Genomic DNA, 27,297 nt, shown 5'->3' with positions numbered 1-27,297 from the left:
TTCTCTGACTTTCCTACATGCACATAAGGGAAAATTCAGTTGTTATATGCGTAGTATGATCAATAGGTAATGTTTTCCTTATTTCAGTTATTTCTGAAAAAACCTATTTTTAGCATTAGAAAGTTAAGCACCTACTTACTGGAGTTGCTGCTGTCTAATGAGTTTGGAACAGCTCTCTTTTCTTTTTTCTTAAAGTCCTTTTACTGGATACTTGTCCTGCAGACTTCTCATATTCTTGATGTAGTCAATAAAAATTTCTTAGGAAAGGTGGTGTCTTATGCTAGTTCAAAAGTTTAAAGAATCAAGTCTATGTTCACAAATTGACACCTTTCAGAGCAGTTACACCCTAATGTTTTTTACCCAACTTTTCCAACAGAACCGACTTTGTCTTTTGTTGATACAAATACAGGGTAGACTCTGAATCAGTGTGGAGCAGGTGCTGATCTAGGGTTTCTGGATATAATCAATCATTTCCTATCTCACAACATTTATATTTCAGTCTTAAAACACTGACTAATTTGAGTTAAGATAGCAGATGAGTTGCTTCGAGTTCTCTAATTGGAGAAATAGACTGTGATTGAGAGGTACAGTGGAGATTGGAGTAGAGTTTGATCATATCTAGATCACCCTTATAGATAAAATATACTAGTTTTCTTATGCAATGAATCAGGCTACATAACAGAGCATGCCTGAATGCTATTCTCGGTCATTCTCCAATCATCAGCAAGGTGGCTTGCTATTCATTTCTCAGCACCACTGTCTTCAGCCCTACACTGTTTTGTTTTTTTCTGAAGGAGTTTCTAGAGAGAAAAAATCTGTAGATTTTCTAAAAAGAAAAAGACAACTGCATTCGAGAGAATGCATTGTTATAGAAAATAGTCATTTGTGTATCCAGCAAATATTGATTTAACTAACTAAGAGTGGTGGCTAAAAACATAGACTCTAAACCTAGACTTCTTGGGTTAAAGAGTCAGATTCACTGTGTGAGCTTAAGCAAGTTATTTAACCTAAATACATCAATTTCATCATCTGTAAAATGGATATAATAGAAGCACTCACTTCGCAGTTTTGTAAAAATATTAAAAACATGAATACATGTGAAGTGCTTGGCATATAGTAAGAACTCAAATGTTAAATATCATTATTAGATATTATATATTATTAGGAAACTGAGTGTAGGACTGCTAACTTACTAGGAGGAAAACATTCTTTCCTAGCAAAATAGAAGATAAAAGGGATAATCTTTATGGAAATTATGGCAAGCCTACATTTCTGGGAGGAATACACTTGTATGTACAAGTATGTGTGTTGATTTTAGTTACCTGACAAAATATTTCAGGTACACGATTATTTCATATCATTGTGTCCTCATATTTTAAGAGGAAATGACAAATCACAATATTTAACCAAACCACCTGATCTCTGTCTACTGGCAAATCATGACTGAATTGATGATGTGAAGATCTAAGTTCACAATTATGAACCCAGTAAGTAAAGATATTCTTTCTAGACTTGGCTATTTTGGGTTGACCTTCAAGTCAATAATAAAGACAACCCAGTATGTGTCGGCATTCCAAGGTGATTTAATTGTGTCTGTTCATTGCCCCTTCTTTCACTAAATATACCAAAAACGTGGAAAGATGGGATTGGGGAAGAAATGATTCTATGCTACTAGAATCCTACTGTTTCTAGCATTTATAGTCTAATGTCTCAAACCAGCTACACAATTTATATTAAAGAAGATCTGGTTCTGTCTGACAGAGATTGAACTGTGTATAGCTTTTACTTGAGAAACTGTAATTAGTAATTCATAGCCTATTCTGATGGATTCGTCATGATTAAATTCAGCCAACTTTATATTCAGTTTTTTATATACTTTTGGTAATATTAATAGAATAAAGAGTATGATAATATATCACCCCATATAAGGATTATAACTGATTTCTTAAAATTATACAGTACATTTAAAATGTATATTTTATGATTCTTAATCATTGGATGGAAAATGTTACATATGAAGGTTTAAAAAAAATTCTCTGTCTTGCATTTTTCCTTCATTTGAGTCAGTACATTTCAACCATAAAGTATGTAATAGTGTCTGCTTTAGCCAAAAAAAAAAAAAATCCTACCTTTTGGAGCTATAAAATATACAGAATTGAAAGCTGAGACCTAATACGTTTTTCATTAGGTACAGATGTTCAATGTTAAATTCCTCAAGTATTCATGAAAAGGAGGATAACAAAAAATTGTTCAGGTATAATGCAGAAAAAGTAAAAATCATTCCTTTTGGTAAATTGCTAATGACTTTCTAATGAAAGCCATTTTTCTTTTTATAATTTACAAGTTCTTGTAAATTTATTGTAATCATCTCATCACTTGACATTATGAATAGAATCTTTAAATTTTCAAGTAGCTTAATGAAATAATACCTAAAGACCTCTTCCAAATGTAGAAAATCTTATAAGTAATTTATAAAGGAATCATTCAACAGTTTAGGTAAAGTTTACCTTCTTTACCTTGAAATGTAATTGATAATTTAAAAAATATTTCTAATATTTAATTTTATGCTTGTTTGTAAATAACTTTCTTATTATCATTAGAAAATGCAAGCCAATATGGTGAATGCATAATACAAATTCTGTTGTGCTGGCTTTTTTGTATCTTGAGACTATTACTTTCATTCCTTAATTGAGTTGAGCTGCATACAATTTTGAAATACTAATAGCTCTGTATAGGCTACCTCTGTGGTGAGTACTTAGAGCTACTGATGTTTTGCCACCTGCAGAAGTCATTATCCTAACTGAGGGCTAAAATGTGAACTATCCAGTAGGGAAAAAAAGAACATAAAAAAAGTAATTCTTTTTCCTCCTTCACCTGCCCTTCCCCCCAAACTGTAAAAAAATCATTTCAAACAGATGTTTCTTAAAAAACAAATATATTAGATATTAGAGTTTAACTTTAAGCCAGTAGTATATCTGTTGTTCCAGTTGGTTTACATTTATCTTAAGTGTTCATGGAATTGAGCTGCATGCATTTTTCTTAAGATAAGAGGTAATCCTATGACTCTCAGTATAAAATTTTAAAATACCTCCTTTTTTTCTTTTTGCTTTAACAACTACTTTTCACGGAAATAATACCCAACATTTTCTCAAAGCTTTCCAAGAGTTTGTTTCTTCATTTGTCAATCCACGTACTCACTAAACATGTTTTACTAGGTACCTTCTATGTAAGTAACATTATGCTTACCTCTGTAGTAACACACACACAAAACAATATACCTCAAGAGGTTTCTAATGTACTGGTGATGACAGGAACTTTGTACAAAGCATGTTATTAGCCACAGAAGAAGTTTGATGAGTGCCAGAGTGAGTGATACTCCTGAGTATGACCATATAAGAAGGAGATTGATGTACACTGGGAGAATCTCTTTCTGGATTTCTGATTAAAGGGAAAGTAGAATGTGGCCAGGCAGATAGAAGATAGGGGGCTGTTATAGGAAGGGGGCATGCCTGGACCAAGGCATGGGAGTGGAAACGGGAAGATCTGCCCATGGAACTAGGAAGGCAGGGTGCAGACCAAGGAGCAGGGTGTAAGCAAGGTAGAATAGAAAGGTGGATTAGTGGCATATGAGAGGACTTTGGATATTGGGTTAAAGCGGGTTTGTTTCATCTTTTACGTAGAGGAGAAGATTAGGGACTATGCAGTAAAGTTGAAGATTGGCTCAGTGAGGGTGGTGTTTAGCAATATTAATTTTAGCAGTGATTATGGTATGTTCTGGAGGCAGACGTTGAGGATACGAGGACTAACCATTGTTCTTGCTGCTAGAGTTTAGGTATCAGACCATGAATTTTTTTTTTTTTTTTTTTTTTTTTTGCGGTATGCGGGCCTCTCACTGTTGTGGCCTCTCCCGTTGCGGAGCACAGGCTCCGGACGCGCAGGCTCAGCGGCCATGGCTCATGGGTCCAGCCGCTCCGCGGCATGTGGGATCTTCGTGGACCAGGGCACGAACCCGTGTCCCCTGCATCGGCAGGCGGACTCTCAACCACTGCGCCACCAGGGAAGCCCCCATGAATTTTTTAAATTAAGATTATGGTTCTAGAAACAGAAGGAAGCATGAATCTACAGGACTTGTGACTAATAAGTTATAGGAAATTAAGACAGGGAAATAAAATATTCTGAAACTTAGAGAAGTACAACACCAGGAAAAGGAGAGAGCTTAGGGAAAGGAGTTTTGAGGAACATACAAAAAAGAAATTAATGATTTTATAGAGCCTGGGGGGGTGGGGAATGGAGCCACAGGGAGTGATAGTTAAAGGGTACAGTTTCTTTGGGGAGTGATAAAAACGTACTAACATTGATTGTGGTGGTAATTGCACAACCCTGTGAATATACTAAAAGTCATTGAATTATGCACTTGAAAGAGGTGAATTGTAAGGGGTGTGAATTATATCCCAATAAAGCTGTTACAAAGTAAAAGAAAAAAAAGAAGAAAGAAAATATACTTTGGGAGCATATAAGAAAGAAGAAAAATAACTTTTAACCAATAAAATGGCAGGGATGGACAACTGTGAATCATGTTCATAAGAGCAGTAATTGAAGCTGTGAGTGGTTGTGAGGAGACAAAAAAAAAAGCAGAGAGATCTGAACCTAATAATTCCACAGTTCAAGCACTGCATCAGGAAGGGGAAGAGTGGTTAGAGGGGCAGTGTTTTCTTATAGAGAGTTTCTTACTTGCATTAATTTTACCTGTATTATCTTCATCAGGAAAACAAACTCAATGGAATTTAGAGATGTGTTTTTTTGTTTTTTGTTTTTTAATTTTATTTATTTATTTTTGGCTGTGTTGGGTCTTCCCTTCTGTGCGAGGGCTTTCTCTAGTTGCGGCGAGCGGGGGCCACTCTTCATCGCGGTGTGCGGGCCTCTCACTGTCGCAGCCTCTCTTGTTGCGGAGCACAGGCTCCAGACGCGCAGGCTCAGTAGTTGTGGCTCACGGGCCTAGTTGCTCCGCGGCGTGTGGGATCTTCCCAGACCAGGGCTCGAACCCGTGTCCCCTACATTGGCAGGCAGATTCTCAACCACTGCGCCACCAGGGAAGCCCATAGAGATGTGGTTTTATGCATTGGCCACACTCTTAAAATTGCCAGTGGTGGTTGATTTTTGATATACTATGGCTCTATTTTATATTAAAGGGGAGCTATGGAGTTCTTGTGATGAAAGACGTATACACAACACAAAATACCAGTTTTGCTTTATGCTCTTGCCTTACAGGCCAAAGTAACTGAAAAACGTAAAATTCCAAAGAAACCATTCTTTCCAGTGATTTCCTATCTCAGATATGTAACTCAGCTAGAGTTGGAATTTTGGTGATAAAAACTGCATATGTTGGCATGAATGTCACATTTGGGTTGGGGAATGATTGTGTTTTTATAATGCTTCTTTTTGTTATTTCAGGGAAGGAGATTACGGCAGAAACTTTTATGGAGAAATTGGATAATGGTGCCTTGCTCTGTCAACTTGTAGAAACTGTGCAGGAGAAATTCAAAGAGAGCATGGATGCTAACAAGCCCGCCAAGGTAAAAGATCCCAAGGCAAAATCAGTCACTGTCAGATGGTGGATTACATTTGTAGTAGCTTATGAATTGAGTTTGAGGATTTTGTTGTGAATGGATGCATTAAGTCCTCTATTAACAATGAAACACAGAGGGTGCTTTTTAATTAGGTAATGTGTTGTTTGCACTCTAATTACATAAATTACATAATCCTTTCAATAAGTCTAATTAAATAGAAGGTTATGGAGGTTGATGGTATTAATACAAAACAAATGCTGTATATAAACTGGTTGAATCTGATATATTGATTAAAATTTTAACAGAGAAATAACTTATGTCATCACGCAACGAACAAAATCTGGCCAAGAAAGATTTACTGAATAGGTCTTTGTTTCCAGATAGATTAAGACTGAATACTGGAACAAAATATCTGGAGTGTGTAATATTTTGCTCTTTTTAAGTAAGTAGTATTAAGTATTAAGTACGTAAGTACTAAGTAACTTTGAACAAATTATTTTCTTTCTGACTGCTCATATTTCCCTTCTGCACATTGTTCTAATATTTTTCCTGGTTATTATAAACACATAATAAAAGTGTGGTGTTTGATATTTTTTGAAAGGAACAAGGTAGATGACAGTTTTCTTAATTTTATTTTTTTTTACTTTCCTTAATTTTAGACAGAAGAAAAAGAGGTAAGAAAAAATGAGGTTAAAATATTGTTGAAGTCAGCTTAAAAGGAAAAGGAAAAGCTGTTAAGCTTTCTGCAACTCTGGCAAAAAAAAAGTAAAACTTATTATTTATGTCAAATTTCTTTATGATTACTGAACTAAAATCTAAACAAAAGATAAAGCTCCCTGAAACAATGGGTTTCTTTTTATAGCGCTGTAGTTAGTTTGGGGATAATATTTTATATTGCTCTGTAAAGTATTACATAACATACAAAGCCTCTTCATTTTTTTTTCCATCTTAAAAGCAGGACAGGAATAATGACGCAGACATAGAGAATGGACTTGAGGACACGGGGAGGGGGAAGGGTAAACTGGGACAAAGTGAGAGAGTGGCATGGACATATATACACTACCAAATGTAAAATAGATAGCCAGTGGGAAGCAGGCGCATAGCACAGGGAGATCAGCTCGGTGCTTTGTGACCACCTAAAGGGGTGGGATAGGGAGGGTGGAAGGGAGACACAAGAGGGAGGGGATATGGGGATATATGTATGCATATAGCTGATTCACTTTGTTATAAAGCAGAAACTAACACACCATTGTAAAGCAATTATACTCCAATAGAGATGTTTAAAAAATTTTTTTTAATTTAAAAAAATAAAAGAAGCTCTGTGAAAATGTTAATTAACTCATTGGCTCCCAAACCTTGCTGTGCAGAGGAATCACCTGAAGATCTTTAAAAACTATGAGGCCTGGCTCCTTTACCTGAACATTCTGATTTAATCCCTATGGAGAAGGACCTGGGGATTGGGATGTCTAAAAAGCTCTGCAGGTGAATCTGATGTGTAGCAAAGTTTGGGAACCATTGAGTTCATTTTTTTTTTCCTGCATTTAGATGCAGACTAAATGATTTATGAACGATCACGCAGCTAGTAAGTGATAGAGCAAGAACTTGACGTAGACGTCCTCTTTCCAAGTCTAATGCTCTCTCACTTTGGTTCACTATGCGTAGCTTAGACACGAAGAGATCGCTTATGAAAATGCAGACAATGTTAGGACTGTTAGGAAACTGATTTTTCTTCTGCTGTGTCCTCCATTGTAATGTAACTGGCTTTTACTTCAGTTCACTAATGAGAAAACATAATGCATAGTAGGAGGACAATTTGCATAGAAAATTCACTCTAAAATAATTAACAGAGGGAAAAAAAGGGTTGTGCCCAGATTTTTGAAAGCATTATCTTAATAATGCTTGTATAGGTCCTGCAACCTCTGTTTGTATTATCTATTGTTGAGGAAAGAGAGCTCATTGCCTCCACATTAAGATCTTGAATCCTTCCTAGTAACAAAGAATAAACAACTCTACTAAGGCACAGTTTTCTGATTTTGTTTATTTTGTCAACTTTTGCTTTTTAAAACAGAAGTTAAGATCCCTGAAGAGAATTATAAGACTGTCAAGTGTAAGACAGCCCACAAAGCACTAGTCTATTGCATAAAGGCTTTGATGTTGAACACATTTTGCTTGGGTTCTAGTTTTATTATCTATTGAGTGGATGTGTCTGAGCCTTAGTTTTCTTATCTTTAAAATAGGATTAATAATTATGCATCTATGCCTGCCAAAGAGCATTACACAAAAAAGACTATTGGTAAATATTACCTCTCATGCATTTGAGTTAAGAGATCCTGATGAGAATTTTAGATTAACTAGAGGAAACGAGAAGAAAAAAATAAGTACCTTGTAAAAGTTTATAGTTAATGTGATAGCTACTATATGCAAATATATGTATTGATACATTTGCCCCAAATCTCCATAGTAATATGTAATATTGAGGATAGGTATGAGTCAGGAGTTTGCTAGCTGTTTCCTTTGAAACATTTATTTCAAATTATATTAGTTTTATAATAAAACTGTAAAACATAAAAAGAAACAAAAGAAATTTTCCTTTCATTTATTGACCCTAAGCCATTTGTTTAATGGAATAAAAAACTCAAGTAATATTTTGACTATGATAAATGTTTTAGTATAAAAATTCAACCATCATTATTAAACAAGTGTAGGTTTTAAAAAACCCACTATGACCTAACTTTCAATGCTCAAAAAATCAAATTTACTCTGAGTTAGAAGTTGACACAATTACTCTTGACTAAATTGCCTTCTGTGTCCTTGGCAAAATTCATATATTTCACAACTTACTTCCAGTGCAGCTTAAATCAAAATAGCATGTGCTTAACTTTATGAAAAATGCAAAGAGAGCTAGTTTTTCTTTTTGCATTTTATGAGAAATTTTTCAAAAGATGAAAAGCCAAATGGCTAATATCTTCATGGCTATTATTGTTCATAAATATAATTTTCTCAAGAGTCATGGTCTTCAGTCCACCTTTGTCTATAAACAGAAATAGCTGTTATATGATATTCGACAATATTTTGTTATTATTAAATCTAAATTTAAACCAGAATAGATTTTCTAAGACCCACGTAGTTGAGTTTACATTGACTGTTTCCTTTAGGAAAAAAAGGAGACTTTCAAATTGGAGGTTACAATATTAAGGTCACAATATTGTTTGCTTATGTGTGTATGTAAGTAATTATTTTCCACCTGGGCGTTTTGAAATTTAGGGACAATAGTGGTGAAGATAGATGAGTTGGCCAATTACTTTGCTGAATTAGTGAAACTGTTATGTTTAGAAAGATGTTAAAACAATATTACTTAAAAAAAAAATCAACGGCAAACTTGATCTCATCTAAAGTCACGTTATAGGAAGTCCTTTGTAATTCTTTTCCAGCTGCTTAAATCTCATATTCTTGTTCTCATAGCAATATTTTTACTTTTCCTGATTGATAGTTAATTTGGGGATTTTACAGCTGTGTAAATACTTTAGAGCGAGTAAGTTATGTCTGGTATGTGTGAAGTATGTCTGTGTTAAGAGTGATTTAAACACTATTAATATTTGCAAGTAAATTTAATAAATATGTTAGACAGTTTACATATTTAATATTTTATTTATAAATGCATGACTCATAGCCTATTCTGACTTGATAAAATACCCTGAATGAAAATAAATTATATCCTATGATTCTTTCTTTCCAAGCATCAATGGATCAATTTTAAAAATAGCCTCTCTATGTTTTTAGCTTTAAGTAGTTAATCTTAGCCTGTGCACTTTCTCATTTTGCATGGAAGCAATGCAGAGATTTCACAGAGTTATGCCAGAGTTGGGTTACAAGTATTTGAGACCAGGGTACAGCAATTTAATGTGTAGTTTGATTTTGATTACTTTATATGTACCATAATACAATCAATTTATTATAAATATAAATGTTAATATTCCCAGAGCTGAGGAACTTTAAAGGCAAAAATCTAAACTATTAATCTTTCCAATATCCTATTGGGATGAGAAAACCAAAACAAGTGATAAGTTCAAGGTTAGGTTTTATGCCTTTTGACCCTTAGTTACTCGGCGTCTCCAATCAAGACAAAATAATTGTTACATTGTTGTATGAACTTTCATATCCTGGTCTAGAGAGTTCACTTGCTATTGTATAATTACTCTGTTCTTTTTCCCAATCATGACTTGCTGATTTGTGTACACGATTTTCTGAACCACTGGGGCATCAACATGGTGCAAAATACTCAAAGGATTCAACCTCTTTTTTTCTCCTAACATTCCTGTTTGTCTCATTTATCTTAAGAGTCTCTGCCCCAGACATCAGAGTTTCCCTGGGTTCAGAGTTTCCTTTGACTTCAAAGAGCTCTGGGTGGTTAGATCAGGTTTGAAGTACATGAAGGGAAAAGAAAAAAAAAAAAGGAAGTTCTGTTACTTAGTAGAATGCTACATTATGCTCTAAGGAAGGAACTGAACATTCACCATCTAAATGTAGAATCCAGCCCTTGTTTGTGGGAAAGAACATCCTAGTCAGATAGAAGGCCCATAGTATGTTTGCCCATCAAGAAAACCTAGTTCTCTGAGCTGTGAGATAGCAATACCTCAGGATGTTGTGCCATCCAGGAATTAAATAAGACATAAAGATCAGAGTTTTTCCCCTCAAAAATCAATAGCACATTTTGTTGAGAGAACATCTTACCAAGATTAAATTCAGAGAAATCCAGAAATTTGTGTGTACTGCTGGTGTCTCTGACAGAACAAGTATGGTAGAAGTGGTAAAAGGTTTTTCTTGAAAAGAAAATCTCAGCTGTGATTAATCTACAGGTGTTTGTATCTAGCTGTGCAACTAAAATAATCGTATATTCCTTAAGAAATCCATGATTTTGAAATGCAAATGTATTGCCAAGATTAAACCAACAGAGTGAATCATGATGAGAGGGAGGGAATATAGGTGGAATGATATGGAAATAAATGATTTTTTTGATGGGTTATTTCTCGGCCTGGGATTGAGGAGAGATGAAAAAAATAGGAAAGTTAGTGATAAAGTCCAATTCCTAGGAATTAAAAGAAATAAATATAAATATCTTCAAGTTTTAAATATATTAAAATAAATTATTCCCCATTATAAAATTAAATTCTCTTGTCCCGACTTCTCTAGCTCAGAGACAATGAAATGTCTTGGTTAATGTTTTTATCATTGGCAGTTTCTTTTGTTCTATACCATATTACAGGGATATACCTAAATGGGGCTTAAACGCTATAGCAATAAATGTTATAGAATAATAACATTTATAGAATAACATACATAAAATGTAGAATGATATAAAAAGCTTCTTGACTTTTTTTTCACCCTTTGTCAGCTAGTCATAGGGGACTTGATATGGACTCTATGTGCAGGCTGAGAAAAAAAAGTAGTGTGAAAAGTGAGCAGGATAGGAAGTGAATGATGTGCTTGTGGAATTTACCTGGATCTTCAGGACTGATTGAACTAATTCCATATGTTACACTTCTACTCCATGATAGAGCGTCGCTGGGCACAACTAAAAATATGGTCAAGTTAATTATCTGGAGCTAAGTTCATTATAAACTGTTCAAGTTTCATGGTCATTAGTATCCCGAGACAGGGATTCAACCTCCATCAAACAACCATAGCAAGCTAGGAACACTTACAAGATATCCTTTACAAAAAAGGCAATGTTCCTACATGGCCTCCACTACAGGCCCCAGAAACTTTACTTAGTTGGCAAAGCCCCCTTCCTGGATTCTCATAGAGTTTATCTTATACCCACTAGAATGCGTGTATTTTATGAACTCATCTAGTTTGCCTACTATTCCTGTTCTTCAATATCAAATCAGCAAAATATCATGATATAGTAGAAGAGTTTGGTATTTTGTGAGATGTTGAAATCCCCATAGTCCCTGTAGGCTATGTCACAGAGCTGGAGCTTGAGATGCAGGATAGTAAGTGTTCTGTTATTTTTGTCAAGTGTATGTAAACTGCTTCTGGATTTTTCTATTTATTAGGATTAAGAAAATTGCATCTTCCATATCAGTAGATGCATGCCAAGTACCAGGATATTTGTTTATATACTTCAATGAAAAGACCACATCTGGAACAACTATGATTGAAACTGTTACTTCATTATAATTTCCCCACAGTTCTTTGCATCCCACCTGTCTTATATATGGCCTTGAATCGAATGGAGATATGATGGAAATTACTTTCTTTGCAATGTTCGAGTCATTGATAGTAGTGTGAATCTCTGATTTTTTCAAAATTGTGATATTTTATTTGGTCCTTCTGTCAAATATGAATTTATTCCCTGTATCAGGTAATAAAAATTCTGACAGTTGCTGAGAATATCCATGCCAAATACACATTCTGGAAGGCACAATAGTCATAGTGTAATGTGGACTTAGGTCATATATCCATCTATCACCTGATCCCCACAAGGCATTTCCCTTTCCCTAATGCATAGTAAACAGTTGAGGTCTCTTTTATAAGAAGGAAGCTTTACAGTAAAGACTTGAGATCAGCACTCCTTTCATTCACTGGGCTCAGGGTCTACAAATTGGCTCTCATCTGTCAGAACACCTGTACCCTATTGTTATATTTAGTTGTTTTCTTGTCTTATTCTTTCTTTATTCCTTTACTAGACTCTAAGATCCTTGAGGACATGGTTTGTGTTCTATTCACATATAAGTCCATCATAATAGCTGGCATATAGGTGCTCAGTTGACATGTTTTGGATGAATAAATAAATGAATGAGTGAATAAATGGACCAATGCAGACATTTACTTGTAGATCCAGATGTTGTTATGAAACGATTTATAATCCTGAAGACTTTTATTCTTATCGACTTGAAAATTCCTCCCTCTGCTGGTTTTGCTTAGCTCAGAAGTCTTTGATGTGCAAAATCATATGGAACAATGTTGACTTTTTAAGTAATGGAGAAAACAGATTAGAGAATTTTAGGGTGGTGCAGGGGAAGAACAAGGATCTGAGGACATTAAAAGTACTGACAAGAGACTGGCTGAAGCAATAGACCGTGGGGGTCTAAACTAGTTAGTAAATGAATGCTGGAGGAGGTCAGTCATTTAGGTAATTGTAGATGTTATTAGATAGTCACATGATACATTTATTATTTGAGTTCAGAGCATTATCTAAAGGTAAAAAAAATGATGATAGAAATGATCATATTAATATCCAAATGTTTTATTTAGTTTCGGGATTACTTTTCAAGGCCTGTTTGTAATGTTTGCCACAGTTCCTGTAAAATAAGGATGAGATGAGTGATAACCAGTAGTTTTATGAATTTGCTCACCATTGAGAATTAGGAAGAAGAATAATTGTAGGGCCTTTCATGGAATAGATTCTCAAGAGATAGTTCTGACCTGAAATGAGGTATTGTTACAGCAATTAAGGGTTGTGTTTTTCAATTACTGAAGGAGCCGTAAAGATGGAATCACCATGTTTCTTTCTTTTCTTTTTTTACATCTTTTTCCCAGTAACTGCCTCTTTTGCCCAATAAAATAGCTGGTGAGTGAAATGAGAATAGAAGAACTATTGTTTCTTCTCAGCCCCTAATTAGTCATCTACCAAAACATTATTTAACGACCAAGGTAAAAGTACAGTTTCTGTAAAACTGCAGGAGGGAATCAGAAAATTCCAGTGTTTAGGAACATGAGCAATAAATACTGCTATTAGCTTTCCAAAAAACGTGTTATTTTATTCACCAGTGGATAGCTCAAAAAGAAAATTTAAAAAGTCATTAAAGGGTAACAAGTTCATCATTTTATCAATCTTTAAGAATGTAGAATATTATGAACTACAAATATTTCATAATAATTGAGTCCTACTTGTACATGTCATTTTGACATTTGTTAGATGATTGATGAGTATATGCTAGGAGCAGGAGGTGATGTTATTTTCTCTGTATGTTCATGTGCCTACCTGTTGGTGGTGAGAATGGGTGTGACAAAGACACAGTCTACTTAAGGAGTTTACTCTCTATCAGGGAGAATATATGTAGGTGGTAGTACATAGATGTTCAGATCAAGCATACAAAATGATTTGGAAGAAAGGAATTTTAAGCAGTCACAGATTAAAAAAGAGAAAGGCAATATTTTATTATGTGGCTAAATTTAGAATAGAACTTAAAACATGTAGTAATATATACTGAAAAGTTTTCATACACATCGTTTTAAAAACATTATTTTGAGTATGTCTCATCTAATTCCTAGATCAAAAGGTATACAAATTAAAAATAATAATACCTGCTTTGTAAAATAATGGCTGTACACACACTAGAATGCCCAGTGTGCACTTATATGGGCCTATTGCAATGGTTTTTAAGTGGATTTCAGTACATTCATTTGACCATGTCTAGTACCCATACATTATTACATTGTTTAATCTTACTTTTTATTACTACAAAGTCAGAATCTAAATTATTCTCATTTGATTGTTCTCAATGAATCATAGAAGAATTGTCATTCTTCCTCTTATTGTATAATTCTTTTGGTGGGTGGTGAAGAAAGCCAGTGTCTAGAAAGGCAGGCTGAGGTTCTTTGGGAAAATTACTAAAAACAGTGTAAAGTTTGTTCAATTATCTGTAGATGGAATTAGAAGTTCAACTACATTTTGGCTTTACATACTTATAATTATTTGGACAAGTGTATAGATCGTTGTATAGCCAAATGGAAAATAACCATGTGCAAAGCATAGAATTAACCTTTGTGACAAGCACTCATGTTTGAGTCAGGTTTTTACATAAAAGAAGCAAATGACAAGAATCAGAATTATTTCAGAATTTCCCTCAAATTGCAAGAGAGTAAAATAAATTTTATTATTATTATGTTTACCTTCTTTCTTACTTGTTGTAGACCAGTAGCTGCTGACCTTTTTAACATGAGCAAAAGCAAGTCATTTTTTTCCCCAAGTTCTAATGTTCTTTTCACATGGGAGTTTGTTTCTGATGAGCTCTTTGTGCTAACAGATGTGAGAGAGGGTATTTCTAGCCCTATTCTAATGCTCTGCTGAGAATCCCCAAAATCCAGAGTGAGGGGGAAGAAGGAGAAAGGCCAGGTGGCAGCATTTAATCTAGAAATTTGAAAAGTTTCAGAGCCTACAAGTTTATGTGGACCTGCTGATAAAGGACTCTCCTTCAAAAGTGTTTTTGAAAACTGTTTCAAAAGTTCAAAGTGTAAGCTATTGTTTAGTAGTGTAAATGTTGGCTGCATTAAAGACATATGAAGGCTTCCCTGGTGGCGCAGTGGTTGAGAGTCTGCCTGCAGATGCAGGGGACACGGGTTCGTGCCCCAGTCCGGGAAGATCCCACGTGCCGCGGAGCGGCTGGGCCCGTGAGCCATGGCCGCTGAGCCTGCGCGTCTGGAGCCTGTGCTCCGCAATGAGAGAGGCCACAACAGTGAGAGGCCCGTGTACCGCAAAAAAACAAAACGAAACAAAAAAGACATATGAAACATAAGACTAAAAATAAAACACGTTGAATTGAAATTCCAGAAAACGTGAAAAAAATTAAAACAAATTTTGGATTAGAAGAAGGAGGCTCACACACACACACACACACACATTTTTCATCTACATGATTTCATAGCACCAGCAGAACATTGCCCCCTGAGCATAAAAGCAAACCTGATCAAATTTTTCGATGATGACATCATCTCTTCCCCTTACACGCTTACATACTGCATTTAACTGCATGCAGGCACATGGGCAAGACAAGATTGTAAAAGGAGTATAACTGGGGAAGTGTTTTCATGATATTTGATAGCACTAATTGTGGTCACTGCTGTTTCGAAGCTCTGTGGATATAGAATATTATGTCAAGAAAAGTCACTCTCACCACATGGAAAATAGAAAATTAATCATTTTAAAATGAGCTGTTACTAAATGCTTTGGAGAAATTCTGGTCATTTAAACAAATCAATAATGATTATGCATGCCATTTCTTAATGAAGAACATTCACAGATTTTATAACAAGAGCCTTTTTTAAGGGACTGAAAATCAGGGGAAAAGAGTTTCTTTTTAATTTAAACATGTCTAGGTATTGCTTGGTGATTTAAAATATAAGTGCTCACCATATTGATGTGTGTGTGGTCCAAAGTATGTGGTACTGGTATATTACAGGCTAATGGCATAATGTTTTTTAGATGAGGTAATTGAGTTTACAGTATATAGAGCTTTTCAACTGTATCTTAAGCTTTTAGGGGCTGACTACATGAATACCTTCTATTGTTTCACTTAGCAGTTTGAAAATGCATTACATATCATGCATGAAGCTGTCTAGTATGTATTTGATGTTTATATTACTTTGCTAGTCATGTCTAATTTCACGCCAGTATAGGCTGCTTGTCTAAAGAATGCCTTGCTAACATCACTGCTCCATATAAGAAATAATGTAGCAATTCATATGTACATTTACATATGTATAAATATACATGTATCAATTATATTATAAATTATTATAATTTATATTGTTATAATATAATTATATTTATTTATTTATTATGTTAATAATTTAATAAGGGCAACAACACCACATTTTATTCTATTTGTCATATTTGCTATATTTAAGCATTGTTTAAAGATTGAAACGTAAATGTCTGATCTTTTTTCTCAGACTAAATGAATACCATGTGATATGATAATAAAGCAACCATTTACTAAGTACTTACTCTAGGTCAGTAAGTAAGTTTTTTACATGGATTAAATCATCAGATAATTTAAAACTTAAGTCATATCATGTCAACTCCTAGCTCAAAATTCTTCAATGGCACCTTGACTCACTTGCAGGAAAAGTCTGAAATCTTTCTAAGTCTATAAGCACTATGTGCTCTGTTCCCCAGCTATCTATCTGATATAATTTCCTATGACTTTCCCCTCACCCCACTTTGCTGCAGCCATACTAGCTTCTTTGCTGTTCTTTGAACCCAACAAGCAGGTTCCACCCACCACAGGGCCTTTGCACTTGCTTTTCTAGCTTCTTAGGGTAGTCCTTCCTCACATGCATGTATGACTTGTTCCTCACTCCCTTCACACCTCTGTTCAGATGTCATCCCTTGGCTGAGGCCATTCCTAACCACCCTATATAAAGTATCATTTAAAGATGCTGTTCTAGATTTTTCAACAAATAGATATTTACTGAGTGATAACTGTGTTCAAGATGCTGATAACTAAAAAGAAGAAGATTAAAGCATTACTGTCACCTCTCAAAGGGCTTACAGTCTAGTTAAGAAAATAAAATATGAACATATAAAAATACAGATATCAATGGTAAGTGCTCAATAAATGATATATACCAATGGTTCTCAAACTTTTATCACCATAACATATATTACATTGATGACATTTTATCAATTATTCAATAAATATTTATTGGACACCTGAAATATGCAGGACAAGGTAACTTGTGGAGTAGCAGGGAAGGGAGAATAACTTTAAGCTAATAATGAAGTCAATAGTGAATTACAGCTGTGTTATGACTAAGTATGGGAAAGTCTAAGTACATGAGTAAGTAAGAGGAAGACCTAACTTAGTCTTGTAGAAAGATTTTTCTATAATTCTGAGGTAGGAATGGGCATTAGCCAGGTAGAGAGGGAACACTGAGTGTTTTAAATACAGAAAATAGCACATATGAAAACCCTTAAATGTGGAGGTGCAGGATGACTTTGAGGAACTAAAGGAAAATGAGTGTCTGGATACTAGAATGTAATACTAGAGCATCAAGAGGTGAGACCAGCGCTGAGTTTTGTTGGATGTTGTCATTTATTTATTTTTTTTTTTTGCGGTACGCGGGCCTCCCACTGCTGTGGCCTCTCCCATTGCGGAGCACAGGCTCCGGACGCTCAGGCTCAGCGGCCATGGCCCACGGGCCCAGCCGCTCCGCGGCATGTGGGATCTTCCCAGACCGGGGCACGAACCCGTGTCCCCTGCATCAGACAGACTCTCAACCACTGTGCCACCAGGGAAGCCCTGCTGTCATCTATTTTAAGAACAATATTATACCATTGAACAGGAACATGATCAAGTCTTTTGGAAAGATAACATTAGCAGTGTGGAGAATGGATTAGGAAAGGTGAAAATGGAACTGAGGACCCACTTAGGAAGCTATTGTCCAGGTCAGGTGAGAAATTATGACAATTTAGCCTAGGATGGTAGCAGTAATACTAGAAACAAGTAAGTGGTTTTGGGATATACACTTGGCAGTCTTGGCAGGATTTGGTGATGAATTAGATAGAATGGTTAGGGAGATTGGCCCAGGATTTTGTACATGAAGAAATGGGTAGGTGATCGTGCTTTATTTTACAGCTGAAAAGGCAGGGGAAGAGTCAGACTGAGGAAAATCATGGGTTCCTACATACTGTGCAATATACCCCCATGGGTGCCCAAGGGTTATGGGTGCTGTGGGCTCCCTGTCACACCAATCCTTTCATTTCTGCTCAAGAAAAAATATAAGCAAATGAATAAGGGGCCGGGGGGGGCTGCCTTAATTGCCATAAGTCCTTAAAACGTTTTCAGTTTTAAACTGTTAGATCAGTAGTTTTTTGTTTTTTTTTTTAACTCACAAACATCTGGAGACTTAACTCTTAAGCAATTGAAACACATCATTGTACATGGACATCTACTGATATAGACAGTAGATTCTATAGGGGCTCAGAAAAAAAGTCAGTTTGTCGGAGTGCTTAGAGAAGTTTCCATGGAAGCACTAGAATTTGAATTGCCCAGACCTGGTGCAAATAGATGAACACGGAGAAAAAGCAAATACAATGTAAATTCGTGGTTAATGAACCAAATATTGAAGTTGGAAACATGTAAGGATATTCTAGGGATGGTGAATAGACCAACTTGATTGATGTGAAGAGTATATGGGGAGAACTTTTTGTAGATGGACAGATTAAGTTGATAGCTGCAAGGCTTACGCGTTTGAATCCTTGTTTGGTAGACAGTGAGCTGGAGACTGAAACCGTTAAATTTAGAAACATTAATATGATGATGATGTGCAGATTGTGTTAGAAAGATCTGAGGTTAAAGATAGGAAGAATATTTTGTGAAGTTTCTGCATTTGTTCATACATGAGATATTAAAGGATTTAAAGTAAGAGTGTCAATACTACGTTGAAAGGGGCAGGACATTTCAATACATATTTATTAGAAAATAACAGTGAGCTGGTTTGGTGACTTATTGGCCAAAGTAGGAAGAGGTGAGGAAAGAATAAAAGCTGTACTATGCTTTTTGAAGTTTGAAAAACTACGATTATGAGGGGACAGAACTAAAAGAAGGAAGTTCTGTTTGTGGGAGAAATATAAGAACTTGATAGTTATCCCAGATGGCAAGGTATGAAAATGGAAATGAGGAATATTTTTGAGACTGCCAATGTGTTTCAGTGATCATTAAAATCCCCAACAGGTCATTGAAGCTGCAGGCTGAATTTTATATCATTTTTTTAAAACTTCTCTTTGTTTCAGTTTTCTAACAAACATATATTTATTCCTCATGAGCAAACAAAAGCTGGGTCTCACCCTGTAGCACAAGGGTCTCTTCTGAGCATCCTTAGTCATCAGGGAGCAGACGTGTAGGGGCAGGAAGCTACACTATAATCACTGGGCAGGGGAGGGAGGGAAAGCCTTTATTTTGTGTAACTCAGACATTGGAGAAATGGCTGCCGCTATCACAAGCTATGCATTTTATTCAATGTTTCCAGTGAGATTCATGTCTTGCTTGGAAAATGGATGTGTGTCTGCTTGTCATGAAAACTTACCAGCAGAAATCCTTATTCCTTTGCTACAGATGTACCACAAATTGTCAAGTCTTTTCAGTTTAGGAGTTTCTTTAAATGTATAGTATTTTAGAAAAAAATCAATAAACAGTTGATCTTGTGAGAAAACAAAACAAAACAGAAAACCTTACTACATGTCAGGCATTATTTCAGGAACTTTTCATATAAACTCATACATCCCTCACAGCAACCCTATGATGTAGACACTAGTATTATTTCACAGGTGAAGTTGATTTACGTGCCTGAAGTCACATAACTAGTAAATCAAGGTCCAGGATTCAAACACAGGCAGTCTAGCTCCAAAGTTTGTGCTTGTAACCACTCCATTCTGCTGCTCCTCTCTGGACATAATATATGCCTTAGCTACACTCAGACTTGTATTTATCCAACAAATATTCCGTAAATACTGTTCAGTAGGTGCTGGGGATAAAATGGTGAACAAAACCAGACCCTGTTCCATTCCTCATGGAACTAAACCATCCTGAGGGAGATGGTTGCTAATCAGTTAATCTCACACAGGAACATGGCAGCAGGAGCCCTTGAACATTGTGGATTTTAAGCAATTATAAAGAAGTGTTGAGGGGTGGTGTTTTGGGGTAAGTGATCTGTCATCTGGGATTGGGAGGTATTTGGGCAAACAGGTATGGGAAGGGCAGAGAGGACAGTTCTCTGTAAGGGCTGTGCAGTGGGAGGGAGCATCGGGAGAATGCAGGGGTGGGAACAGAAGCTCGTGTGGCTACAGAAGATAGTGAAGGACCATGGTGCTAGGTCGGTAGGTAGGAACCAGGCTAATACAACCTGTGGAAGCCATATTATAAGGAGCTTTGTCTTTATCCTGAAAGCACTGGGAAGCTAAATTTGCCTTTCGGAAAGTCCACTGTGATTAGAGTATGGAGCACGAAGATGAATGCACAGCATGATGAACAAAATTAGAGGATGGATAAAAACAAATTGGAATTAAATCACCATATAAATATAAAGCATGTCTTTTATTTTTTCCTATGTATTTGTGAGCTTATTATAGTAAGTACAGATGTGATGATGTAACTATTTTTCAACTCTCATCAGGGTATTTCCTGTAAATAGACTGTAAGTAGACATGTACTTGAAAAAAAAGTAACATTAATTGGAGATAAACTATGGTCTAGGATTGGTATTAGGCACTTTCCCAAACATTTAATTCTCGTAAAAAGTTACAAATGATGGACCTGAGGTTCCAAAAGGTTAAATAAATAGCCATTTTTTGTCACGGCCTTACTGCTAGTGATTTGCAGTTTCAAGGCTTAAGCCTTTTCTCTGAATTACTAAAAGTTTAACATCCCTGTGTTTCAAACTACTGAGCATCTATGGAGCTATCATTAGTCAATTGATGCGCATTTACAAGGTGCCTCAAATCTGCAGTCCCATGGAGTTACAAAAAAAAAAGTCTGCTCAAAAAGTGTTTAGAAATCAGTTAGCCACTAAAATAAATTGAGTTTCCTGGAATCCATCCATAAGGCAATCTTTGGACCTTTGAAAATGCTTTTCTTTATTGGATATTATACAGATGGGTACTAAAAGTAGTTTTAACTAAAATATTAGAATCAGTGACCCTGTGAACTCAAAATTTGCTGCCAGTAATCATAAGTTATTACACCTTAGAATGTATAAAATGTTGTTGGAAAGGAAAATTTCAAGATACATTTTAAAAGAATTTTCCTGACTATTTCCTTAAGGTAATTTCTTGATTTGTAGAAAGGTCACAGAAAACTGACATACATTCTCAAAAACATTTTTTTAATTATCATCATTTGTTTGAGTTCCTATAATTAATTACTAATTAACAATTACTATTAATTTTGTTAAGACTCTGAGGGACTGTCACACCTGGTATCCAACACTTGCTTCCTCTAAGAAATCTTTCATATTCACAGAATGTTTCTCTTCCTTCCATTCAAACCTCACTCTTTAAAGTCTGACTACTATAGCTGTGATTTAGAGGTGTTCCAATTAAAAAAGAAGTGACAGAAGAAAACAGAAGGTTTTTACTTCTGTAGAATTATCTAAAAAATTTTTATTTCTTTACACCTTCTACAACAAATGACCTAGTTATTTTTCCAAAGTGTGCATGTAATTTAAACTACTTCTTAGTTTAAAATGTTATTTTTGTTTTTTATTATTCCCCATATGAACACTGAGATTGTAAACTGGCAACCACATAGAGCTGCCTATAGATCCAATTGTTCAAACTCAGGGGACTTTCACATTAAAATATCCAGATTTCCAAATTCTTCTGAGAAACTGGAAGATCCAACAACACTGAAACTGCATTTCTTTATGGAAACATTGAGTTAGAACTAAATAAATATGGCTGCCCCTCCTGGACATGGCATGAGCTCTTTAGTTTTCCACAATTGCCACCATTTCTTATAGTCCCCTAGTGCTAGCCACTTTGTTCTGTTATTTAATCTGCCTGACTTCTTCTGGGCCTTTGAGTTTGTAACTCCTGGTTGACATTACAATATTAGTAATTCTTTTTATTTATTTATTTATTTTTTGCGGTACGTGGGCCTCTCACTGTTGTGGCCTCTCCCGTTGCGGAGCACAGGCTCCGGACGCACAGGCTCAGCGGCCATGGCTCACGGGCCCAGCCGCTCCGTGGCATGTGGGATCCTCCCAGACCGGGGCACGAACCCGTGTCCCCTGCATCGGCAGGCAGACTCCCAACCACTGCGCCACCAGGGAAGCCCATTGCCTGCCATTTGAAAGTACATTCTATATACCCTTTGGAAAAGGAAAGATATTAGTTCCTGGCAATTTCCATTTCTTCTTTTATATATCTCTTCTGTTTCATAGCTGAAATGTCTACTTGATGTAATCAAGGGGAGTATTTTATCTCAAACTTTTGTGAAGAATGGATTAAACTACTAGTAAAGTAAAAAAAATAAACTACTAGCATTAAATTTTCAGTTCACTGCCTATGGAGAACTAAAGATGCCATTCTCTCCATTTTTTCTAGGTTTAATAGGTGAAAGAAAATACGTATTTCTTTATTGTAATGTTACCTGGCTAAAACCTTGGGAAATAACTCAAATGCTGAAATATATTAAATTCCAGGCAATGGTGAGCTTTCATGGAGCAGTTAGAAGTGTACGGGTGTAAGAGACTGAATGATTTGATTTCAACTATGTGTGAGCTCAGTATTTTTCATCTTGGAAAATGGAGATACTATTATCTACCTAATTCATGGCATTATTTTTTGATAATTAAAGAGGATAATCTATCTGAAAGCATATGTTTTGTGTGCCTAGAGCACGGTAAGCACTCACAATGTTAATTCATTCCTTCCCCATCTACCATAAGATTCAGAAAACAAGAAGTCAGGACTGCTTATGTGTGAAGCACTGTATTTGACACTGCGGCAGTATAATGATAAATAATATCCTGGTTCTCTAGGTGTAGATTATTTTAAGTAATATAAATAGAATTAGTCACTACTGCCCTTCTGAAGCTGTAACACCCACAACACCATAACTAGGACATACACATGCTGTACTCTGTAGCACATAAGTAAACTCTTTCTAAATGACCAACATAGTTATGCATCTCAGTAACTATATCCAGGGGATCTATTGGATTTGAGGGGACTTGAAAGACATGGAGACACTATTAGTTAGAGACAAAGTAGTCAAGGGGTTAAGTATTGGACTCTCTAAACCCCCAAATAATGGCTTTACTTTCCCTGTTATGAATGCCCTGTCTAATATGATAGCCACAAGCCACATGTGGCTATTCAAGTGTAAACTGATTAAAAAGAAATAAAGTTTAAATATTAGTCTCCAGTCACACTCACCACAGTTCAAATGCTCAATAGCCACATGCCACTAGTGGTTACTATAATGGGTAGCACAGATATGGAACATTTCTATTATCACAGAAAGTTCTATTGGAAAGCTATTTTAAAAGTGACGTTTAAGTTTAGGGCAAAGATAGAAATAAATTGTTTGCCAATCTTTTTCTGAATTCTTGTACCTGTAACAGAAAAAAAATGAAATGTTTTCAAGAAAATATGAGAGAAGGAAATCATAGGCAATTCAATATAGTTTTACTTGCATTGATGGCAGTGATAATAACTTTATTGAACACTTACTTCTATACTTGAATTATATTATTTAATTTGCACTCACACATAGTCGATGAGATGCATTTTCTTTTTCTATGTGCGTTGAATAGAAGCTGAGACTGAGGCACAGAAACATTAAGTATGAGACTGAGGCACAGAAACATTAAGTAATCTGTCCGAAGTACCATAGCAAGAAGGTGACATAGCTGAGTTTGAACTCAGGTAATTGAATTCCAAACCCTAGCAGGTGATTAACCTAAGAGGTAATGGATTGAATTAAAAGATTTTAGAAGTAAATTTAAAATCTTTCTTTTCATTTCAACATAATTTGGTTGTTGCTTTGAGGGAATGGGGAGGACACTCAGATTTCAAACCGTCCATTCTGTTGTATGTTCATCATTCAATTCATAAGTATTAGTATAGAGGCTGAGAATATATAACTTAGGTTAATCCCGCTGAGAGATAAAAGGATAAACATTAGACTATCAATATTAGAAAAATTAACATGAAATCTAAAAAGAAATAATACAAATGAACTTGTTTGCAAGGCAGAAATAGACCCACAGACATAGAAAACAAACCTGTGATTACCAGGGGGGAAGAGGGGAGAGGGATGAATTGGGAATTTGCGATTAGCATATACACACTGCTATACATAGAGCAGATAACCAACCTGCTGGATAGCATAGGGAGATATACTCAGCATTTTGTAATAACCTATAAGGGAAAAGAATCTGAAAAAGAATATGTGTGTGTGTGTGTGTGTGTGTGTGTGTGTGAGATAACTGAATCACTTGAAACTAACAACATTGTAAATCAACTACATTTCAATTTAAAAAAAAGAAAGAAAAATTAACATGTATCCTACTTGTACATGATTCTAATGTTTTATTGGTAGTCATTTCTCCTTTTGCTAACACAAAATATTGAAACCTATACCATGGAGGCTGGAGGACGGTAGCATGACTTTTTCTAGTGAGTAAGCGAGCCTAAATTTCTACCCGATCTCAGCTCAGCTTGGCAACTATTCTCAACTCATTCCATATTCAGTAACTTTCAAAAAATGTTCAAAGGTTTTATTATATTTTTCAGTTATACTTTTCTTAATTTATGGGAAGCATTTTATGTGTACTATAAATTTAGTGAATTTTGAAGGCCCTGGAAACATGTCCCTTGGAGATGTAAAATCTCTAAGGCAGAGTGTTTGCTCCTGCCCTCACATTGATTATGATCTAGTGTGAGGGGTCAAATCTAACCATTCATTCGTGTATTCATCAATCAGGTTCTGAGGACATAATATATAGCAACATTGTCTGGAAAAACTCATCTGAGTAAATAATTAGAGATGGTATTTAAATGCCATAGGAGTTCTTTGGAGAGTTAAGCAGTAAAGGGAAAACTAATATGGAAGATGAGCTATATGTGGAGGTTCTCTTTTGAATCCCTAGTTCTTCACATCTGAAGTATTCCTCTCCTTATCTGTGGTCAATTTTTTAGCTATTCAAGTAGAGACTGTCATAATCACTCAAGACAGCTCTCTATTCTAAACCTCTTCTTCAAGATTTTTGTGGCAAGGTGAAAGCTGATTTTATTCAATACATCAATTTGCTTTTATTTTATTTACTAATATTAAAGAAGAGATTCAGAGCTGTCATTTTTCCTAGGATTTTCATGAGAACCTAGAGAAATTAATATTTTTTTAAAATAACAGAGCTTGGAGAGATATACAGTAATTGCTTAGGTTTTTGGAACTTTATGAATATTTTTGTGTAAAATATGTCAAAAAATATTTATAAGTTCCAAAGGCATTGAGTACTGATATTATCGAATCATTTGTTCTTTAATTCAAGTGAAATATGACATCTGCTCTAAGACTCTTATGTATAAATGGCACAGCAACCTTGGGAAGACTGTTGACCCTTTGATTTTCGGTTGGTATGCAGCCAGGAATAATATTGGATTCTACAAGCTATGAGCTATGTCCCTTGGTGGATTAAGTGTCAAGTCAATCTAGCTTCTCTGGTGCAATCTGGATATTGTATTCCTTTTTGCCATGAAACCCATGCACCTCATGTCCTTTGGCATGCCCTTATATATGTCAAGTATTTTATAGTTCCTAGGTTATAGTTCCTGTGTGCAAGTGTGCAGACTCATTCATCAGTTTGAAGTGGTTTCAGAAGGTTTTTTTCCCCCACCCAGGGATAGAGGTGGTAGATTTTAAAATGGCTTAGTGTTTGACTCTGTTTATGTTCTTTTCCTATTTGCATCATAAAGAAGCTTTACAGTCACCTCTTGAAGACTTTTTTTCAGCAGATCTTTTTGTTATGTTTTGGCTGACATGATTTACCTTATTTGATTATTTAATTGGAAAATATTGATAAAATGTAAAAGTCACTCAAAATCCTACTACATATTTTGGAATTATGTAAATTAAGATATAAATGATTCTCTATGCATCAATCACCTTCTTCAAAGGTAATTACTATCAATCTGATGGATGTCCTCCTTGAATTCTTCCTAAATGAATGTTATATAAATAAATACAATATTCATATTTATAATACAACATATTTATATGCAATTTAACTTTATATATGACCATCTATACTGTGTATGTGCATATACATGCACCAGTATGTATGTGCATACACACACATCATAAAATGAAATTGTAGTGTACATATGTGTTTGCAAATTATTGGTTTCTGCTTAAGAGTATATACTGCACATTTTTATGGTCCAACACATATATATTTATCTTATTCTTTTTAAATTATTGCACAGAGTTCCACTGTATTTGTATACTTTATATTATTCAACCAGCCCTTTCTTGACTATCCTATGTCTGTTTTTTTCCTATTCAATCAGTGTTGCAACAAATATACCTGTCCATATATTTTAAAGTAATAATACTATTATATTTGCCAGATATATTTTTAGGAGTAAATTGCTAGATTTAGGGATATATGATTTTTAATTTTAATAAATATTGACTAATTGATGTTCATGAATATTTTATAAAGGGGACATTAAACTATGCTATTTCTTATTGTTTTTTACAATTCATATAGGAAAGCATTTTTTTGAAAACCACTACTTAACCAAATTGGTAAAGGGGTATTGTTATATGTATATATAAATATATGTGCATTCGCGCAAAAATTTTTTTATGTCTAAGCCTAAAACAAATTCAGTCAGCAACAAAGAGATGGATCTTTGCTACTGGACAGACACAGTCTTTGAGTGGTGTAGTAACTGCATATTTTAGTTATGTAGCCATAAAATTCCTGGACAGAAAAAGCCCTAGTAATAGCTTGATGATAGTAGGCTTCACCAGTACACCAAGACCACTATTTCATTTTTTTATAACCATCTTTGTAAATGACCTCAACAATCCACAACATTTTGTTTATATTTTCTTGTTCACAGAGAATAGAGGAAATAACCTGTGAATTGAAATCACAAAATTCTTCTCCCTTGATCTTTTTGCTCTCAGAGGCAAAGCTCTGTTTAGCCCAGATCATCCAAACACTTGGCTCAATCTTTCACATCACATAGAATCACACTCTGTGACTTCATGGAATGCCGTGAAAACTGGTTATATTCTATTAAAGGAAAAAACCTCACACAACTCTTTATAACATTTGGTATGGTAAGGGAGATTTCCAGGGCTAAAATTTTATGAGGCTGATAATAGAAAAGTCTATCCGGGTTCACACACTCCCTTTTCTTAAGCATGTTCTTATCCTGGAAGAGAAATGATGCAGAATGTAAACATGTTTCAAGGTCAGATAG

At 35.2% G+C, this 27,297-nt stretch overlaps 1 protein-coding gene across 2 annotated transcripts in view; it reads left to right on the top strand.

Moving 5' to 3' along the window:
• GAS2 (growth arrest specific 2) overlaps nucleotides 1-27,297 on the top strand; it is a 124,969-nt gene that overhangs the window by 14,057 nt on the left and 83,615 nt on the right. For both annotated transcript variants that reach the window (XM_022583748.2, XM_089915036.1), the window contains exon 2: nucleotides 5,452-5,573. In XM_022583748.2, coding sequence (XP_022439456.1) covers nucleotides 5,452-5,573 — 122 coding nt within the window. The remainder of the gene's footprint in view (nucleotides 1-5,451; nucleotides 5,574-27,297) is intronic.

Source organism: Delphinapterus leucas, chromosome 7 (genome assembly GCF_059928025.1).
Source record: "Delphinapterus leucas isolate spDelLeu-1000000601 "Yukka" chromosome 7, BTC_Dleu_Yukka2, whole genome shotgun sequence".
Taxonomy (NCBI): Eukaryota; Metazoa; Chordata; class Mammalia; order Artiodactyla; family Monodontidae; genus Delphinapterus; species Delphinapterus leucas.
Note: the sequence above shows the minus strand (reverse complement) of the source record. Positions and strands in the feature narration are given on the sequence as shown.